General features: G+C 44.8%; 1 protein-coding gene across 6 annotated transcripts in view; it reads right to left on the bottom strand.

Moving 5' to 3' along the window:
• Window positions 1-1,422: 1,422 nt before the first annotated feature.
• Window positions 1,423-6,000, bottom strand: part of LOC138696302 (homeobox protein OTX2-like) — a 183,332-nt gene continuing 178,754 nt past the window's right edge. For all 6 annotated transcript variants that reach the window (XM_069821068.1, XM_069821071.1, XM_069821066.1 and 3 more), the window contains 2 exons: window positions 2,164-2,760; window positions 1,423-2,091 (listed from right to left, as the gene is read on the bottom strand). In XM_069821068.1, coding sequence (XP_069677169.1) covers window positions 2,011-2,091; window positions 2,164-2,760 — 678 coding nt within the window. In that variant the 3' untranslated portion in view covers window positions 1,423-2,010. The remainder of the gene's footprint in view (window positions 2,092-2,163; window positions 2,761-6,000) is intronic.

Below are 6,000 nucleotides of genomic sequence, written 5' to 3'. Positions count from 1 at the left end.
TCACTCAAGCGTTCCCATCTGCGGGTGACGGGACGAAGCTGTAGTTCGTTTTGTCGCCATAGGCGTTGCCTTTGATGCTTTGTGCACCATGGGAGACGAACTATATAGTACCACATGGTGATTAATGGAGAAATGATGGGATGTCGATAGGGGAAACGGGAATACCCCGCAAAAACCTACCTAATATCATCTGTCCAAACAAATGTCACATGTACCCACCGGGTTTCAAACTCGAGTTACTAGCGTCGAAAATCGACATGCTATCAGTTTGTTTAAGAAATGATAAATGTCAGAAAATGAAATTTCGTACTGAAACTGTAACCGATGACGCTTCTGCTCTTAACAGCAACGAACATAGATAATCGTTATCATGGAAGATCAGTAAAGTAAGTCTTGCTTTTTGGCCACTACGCCTCCCAAACTTTGACTTTCTCCTCTAGAATCTTGTGAAACGTCTGATCTACGAAACAACATTAAGGAACGTTTAGAAAGTATCTCGGCCGTCTGTGGTAACATTGAAAAGAAACCAACTATATTTTAACGAGACTGACAGTCAACGGGGAGACGTTGCAGTGTGTGCAAAGAGTTGAATGCAGGCTATGTTTAAAACCTCTTCGAAGATACACAATTAATAATTTTATAATATTTATTAACCTTTATGTAGAAAATATTGATTATGCCATTAAAACACAAACAAGAAACCAAGTGTCGTCTCACTCAAAATGACATCCCAAACCGTAAACGAGCGAGAGAATTGTGTAACGGCCAGGCGTGAAACGACGCTTTAAAGGACAAGCAGTGACGTAGTGGAGTGACACTGGGTTTGGTTCTTTAGTAAAACTTACTTCTTACCTTCTACTAGCATCCGGAGATTGTAACAAATTCATCCGAACAATGGTGTCTTGTGTCACTGCAACAAATCTTAAATATAGTCTATGTATGTATTTCACTTTGTTTTTAATTGTAGGGAATATAAAGAAATGAAGATAAAGTTATAATATCGTAACTACAACGGAATAAGGATAGTCGGGGAAAGAAAGTACCCTCAGGAAACTCATCCCACTGTCACATACCTCATACGATTTTCCGGGAGTTGAATCCCCATTGCTTTGGTGAGAAGTAGTCTACTGCCTAGTCTGCCCCCGATTGCTGCTGTGTAACAAAGGAAAAGCGCAGGAAGATCTAACGAAAGTTTTTTCAGTCGTATGCTTAGTTACGTTCTAAACATTTTCGACACTTTGTAAACAATGCAGTGCTGCCTATATTACAAGTTTACAACCAAACAATAATATGCCTATTCCAAATTGTATACTTATCTTGAAATTCTGATTCTGAAGAGAAATATCTTCTTACGAGTACTTCAGATCTCCTTGGTATTCTGAAATATGTGTAATGTGGCAGAAGAAGCTTTGTTGAGTGATATCACCAAGAAAAGGATGACGGGCAGTGTTATTGTATTCTTTACATATGTTACACTGTTACACATGAGGAGGACAGCGACCGAGGATTCATTGTGTTCACTGAGCAACAGACATAATCGATGTAAAAAGTTCCACACTAATAGGCCTATATGATAGAGTGAGGTAATCGGACATACAGCAACGGATTCTAGCGACCCCTACAACACTCCACAGTACGACAACAAATGCTGCTGTATGCGCCAACCGTCCCTGAGAGCGGGACCCCGCTTATACGTTGCTCACTGCACAAACGCGCGATCTCAGTCCAACATACGTAGCTACATGAAGAAAACTACAACTGGCCATTTCTAATGCCTATGAACAGACTTCTTTCCAGACTGGTAATACCCAGTGCGACTTTTATTGACAGCTGGTTGTTTTCTTCGGTTACATTTTCACACGTTGCTTGGAGAACGTGAAAGCGGGGTTCCACTTGAGTTTTGTCTATCGCAGCGTTCGAGTTGGTTGCCGAGGACGCCTCGGCATACCGTGAGCAAGGTTCTCTGCTCGACAATGCCTTCGTGAGCTCGCAGAGGTCAAGTCGGTCGCTTCACTTCCGGTCCCAGCCGGCCGAGTTGTAGAACCAAGACTCGTCTCTGCTCTTCGCCCAGGACGTCTCCAGGCTGTTCTCCTGCAACAGGGAGGGACGCGTCAGCCTGGAGTGGCGGGCTAGTGGGGCGCGGGGGGCGTCCAGCGTACTCACCGGCACGTTGAGCTGCGAATGGGACATGGCGCCGGCGGCTGGCCCCAGGTAGTCCATGTTCGTGTAGTAGGCGCCATAGTTCTGGTGCGGGGGCGGTGGGTAGCAGTTGGAGCCCTGCGCCGCCCCTGTCGTCGCGGCGCCTCCGCCGCCCCCGCCGCCACCTCCCGCAGAGCCCACCCCCAGGCCGGCGTAGCCGCCGCGGTCCAGGCAGCTGTCGATGGCGGCCGGGCTCCAGATGGACGCGTTGCCAGCTGCCGTCGCCGCCGCGTTGTACAACGCGTTGCCCGACGCAGCGGCGGCCGCCGGGGGAGTCGCACTCAGCAAGGGCTTCATGTAGGGAGAGTCGCGGTGCTGCGCCCCCGGCGGCGAGCTGGTCGTGGAGCTGGGGTTGGTGTTGTTGTTGTTATTGCTGGGGGGCGGCGACTTGCTGCACGTCACGGCCGCCTTACTCTTGCCGCTCCCCGATGACCCCGACGCGCGCCCTCCACCACCCCCACCGCCTCCCGTTTTATCACCCCCGTTCTGCTGTTGGTGTTGTTGCTGTTGGTGTTGCTTCTGCTGCTGCCGGCACTTGGCGCGACGGTTCTTGAACCACACCTGTAAGATGCATACAGCATGAGCAGGGAGGAAAACAGAATAGGAAAAAGAGAAGAAAAAATAATGGAGAAAAATAAAGAAGAGTAAAAGAGAGATATAAAGTAAACAACGAAATGAGAAATGAAGGGAAGGAAAGATAGGAAGATAATGGAGAAAGGGAAAGGGGAAGAATGAAAAGAGAACCAAGGAGGAAAATATGTGAAAGCGAGAGGAAAAGAAGGAAAGGAAGGAACAATAAATGGGGAACGAATTAATGATAAAAAGAGAAAGTACGAAGAAGGAAAAAATAAATGAAATAAATAAAGGAAGAAGAAAGAAGGCAAACACAGAAAGACGAGTGGAAAAAGAGAAAACAAATTAACGGGTAAGAGAAGAATAAAAGAAGATAAATGAGAATGAAATAGAAAAGGAAGAATGGTAGAATGAAATAGAAATAGGAAAAATAAAAAATAAAAGAATGAATAAACTAAGAATTAGAAAAGAGAAAGAAAATGAAGGGATAGAAATATAAAGAAATGAAGATGAGCGAATGAAATTAAGAAAAATCAAGAGAAAGAATAAAGAACAAAAAGAGGAAGTGAGAGTAAAAAGATGAATGCAAATTAGAGAAAAAAGTTAACAAAGAAAGAGGAAAAGAAGAATATAAGAAAGAAAGCACGAAAATGGAAGAGAGAAGAAACCAACATGAGTGAAAGAGAAAAAAATTCGAAATAAATTTGTCAAACAACACTATGGTATTGTGTGAATTTATTTTATTTTGTTGGGTTATTTTACGACGCTATATCAACATCTAGGTTATTTAGCGTCTGAATGAAATGAAGGTGATAATGCCGGTGAAATGAGTCCGGGGCCCAGCACCGAAAGTTATCCAGCATTTGCTCGTATTGGGTTGAGGGAAAACCCCAGAAAAAACCTCAACCAGGTAACTTGCCCCGACCGGGATTCGAACCCGGGCCACCTGGTTTCGAGGCCAGAAGAGCTGACCGTTACTCCACAGGTGTGGACTGTTGTGTGAAGCATTAAATGATTTTGTGTTGTGAATTTTGTGATCAATGTCACCTATGCCAGGTGAAGGACCGCGGGGACAATGACAAAGATATTACATGATATTGATAACTCTTCGCTTGGCTTTTCTAGAGCCGGGTCCGGGACGGATCCTTGCATTTCTTCTTGCATTGGCCCATTGTGTGCCCTAAATATGTGCTGATGACCTGAGTGGCAATCGTGAATGTTGACAGGTGGACCATCCTCCCCAGCCCTAATAGAGCCAGGTCTCATCCTCAGACGAATACCTGATAAGCCCTAGGAGGGCCTGATACATCAGTATCGGAAACCAGTAACTTACTACCCCCAAGACCTCATCTTCACCTCAGCCTCTACTATTGTACGTAGATGATAGACGAATGGGGGAGGTGGACAGTGTAGATGGAATGATAGAGGGAAACGGAAGTATCCCGAGGAAATCATCTGCAACTTTTGCTTTGTCTACTACAAATTCCAACACTAAATAGCTGAGGTTCGAACCCCGGTCGCCTGTAAGAAAGATCAGCGCTCAGTCGTGAGTCAGCCGCGGCAATTGTCATCCTCAGTTTACCTTTATATCGTTATCCTATGGACTCTGTATAGTGCCTGTATAGTCGTGAGTCAGCCGCGGCAGTTCTCATCCTCAGTTTACCTTTATATCGTTATCCTATGGACTCTGTATAGTGCCTGTATAGTCGTGAGTCAGCCGCGGCAATTGTCATCCCCAGTTTACCTTTATATCGTTATTCTATGGACTCTGTATAGTGCCTGTATAGTCGTGAGTTAATCGCGGCAGTTGTCATCCTCAGTTTACCTTTATATCGTTATCCTATGGACTCTGTATAGTGCCTGTATAGTCGTGAGTTAGTCGCGGCAGTTGTCATCCTCAGTTTACCTTTATATCGTTATCCTATGGACTCTGTATAGTGCCTGTATAGTCGTGAGTTAGTCGCAGCAATTGTCATCCTCAGTTTACCTTTATATCGTTATCCTATGGACTCTGTATAGTGCCTGTATAGTCGTGAGTCAGCCGCGGCAATTGTCATCCTCAGTTTACCTTTATATCGTTATCCTATGGCCTCTGTATAGTGCCTGTATAGTCGTGAGTTAGTCGCGGCAGTTGTCATCCTCAGTTTACCTTTATATCGTTATCCTATGGACTCTGTATAGTGCCTGTATAGTCGTGAGTCAGCCGCGGCAACTGTCATCCTCAGTTTACCTTTATATCGTTATCCTATGGACTCTGTATAGTGCCTGTATAGTCGTGAGTTAGTTGCGGCATTTGTCATCCTCAGTTTACCTTTATATCGTTATCCTATGGACTCTGTATAGTGCCTGTATAGTCGTGAGTCAGCCGCGGCAATTGTCATCCTCAGTTTACCTTTATATCGTTATCCTGTGGACTCTGTATAGTGCCTGTATAGTCGTGAGTTAATCGCGGCAGTTGTCATCCTCAGTTTACCTTTATATCGTTATCCTATGGACTCTGTATAGTGCCTGTATAGTCGTGAGTTAGTCGCGGCAGTTGTCATCCTCAGTTTACCTTTATATCGTTATCCTATGGACTCTGTATAGTGCCTGTATAGTCGTGAGTTAGTCGCGGCAATTGTCATCCTCAGTTTACCTTTATATCGTTATCCTATGGACTCTGTATAGTGCCTGTATAGTCGTGAGTTAGTCGCGGCAGTTGTCATCCTCAGTTTACCTTTATATCGTTATCCTATGGACTCTGTATAGTGCCTGTATGGTCGTGAGTTAGTCGCGGCAGTTGTCATCCTCAGTTTACCTTTATATCGTTATCCTATGGACTCTGTATAGTGCCTGTATAGTCGTGAGTCAGCCGCGGCAATTGTCATCCTCAGTTTACCTTTATATCGTTATTCTATGGACTCTGTATAGTGCCTGTATAGTCGTGAGTTAATCGCGGCAGTTGTCATCCTCAGTTTACCTTTATATCGTTATCCTATGGACTCTGTATAGTGCCTGTATAGTCGTGAGTTAGTCGCGGCAGTTGTCATCCTCAGTTTACCTTTATATCGTTATCCTATGGACTCTGTATAGTGCCTGTATAGTCGTGAGTTAGTCGCAGCAATTGTCATCCTCAGTTTACCTTTATATCGTTATCCTATGGACTCTGTATAGTGCCTGTATAGTCGTGAGTCAGCCGCGGCAATTGTCATCCTCAGTTTACCTTTATATCGTTATCCTATGGCCTCT

Source organism: Periplaneta americana, chromosome 3, assembly GCF_040183065.1.
Source record: "Periplaneta americana isolate PAMFEO1 chromosome 3, P.americana_PAMFEO1_priV1, whole genome shotgun sequence".
Classification (NCBI taxonomy): domain Eukaryota; kingdom Metazoa; phylum Arthropoda; class Insecta; order Blattodea; family Blattidae; genus Periplaneta; species Periplaneta americana.
This window is presented reverse-complemented; position numbering and strand designations above follow the sequence as displayed.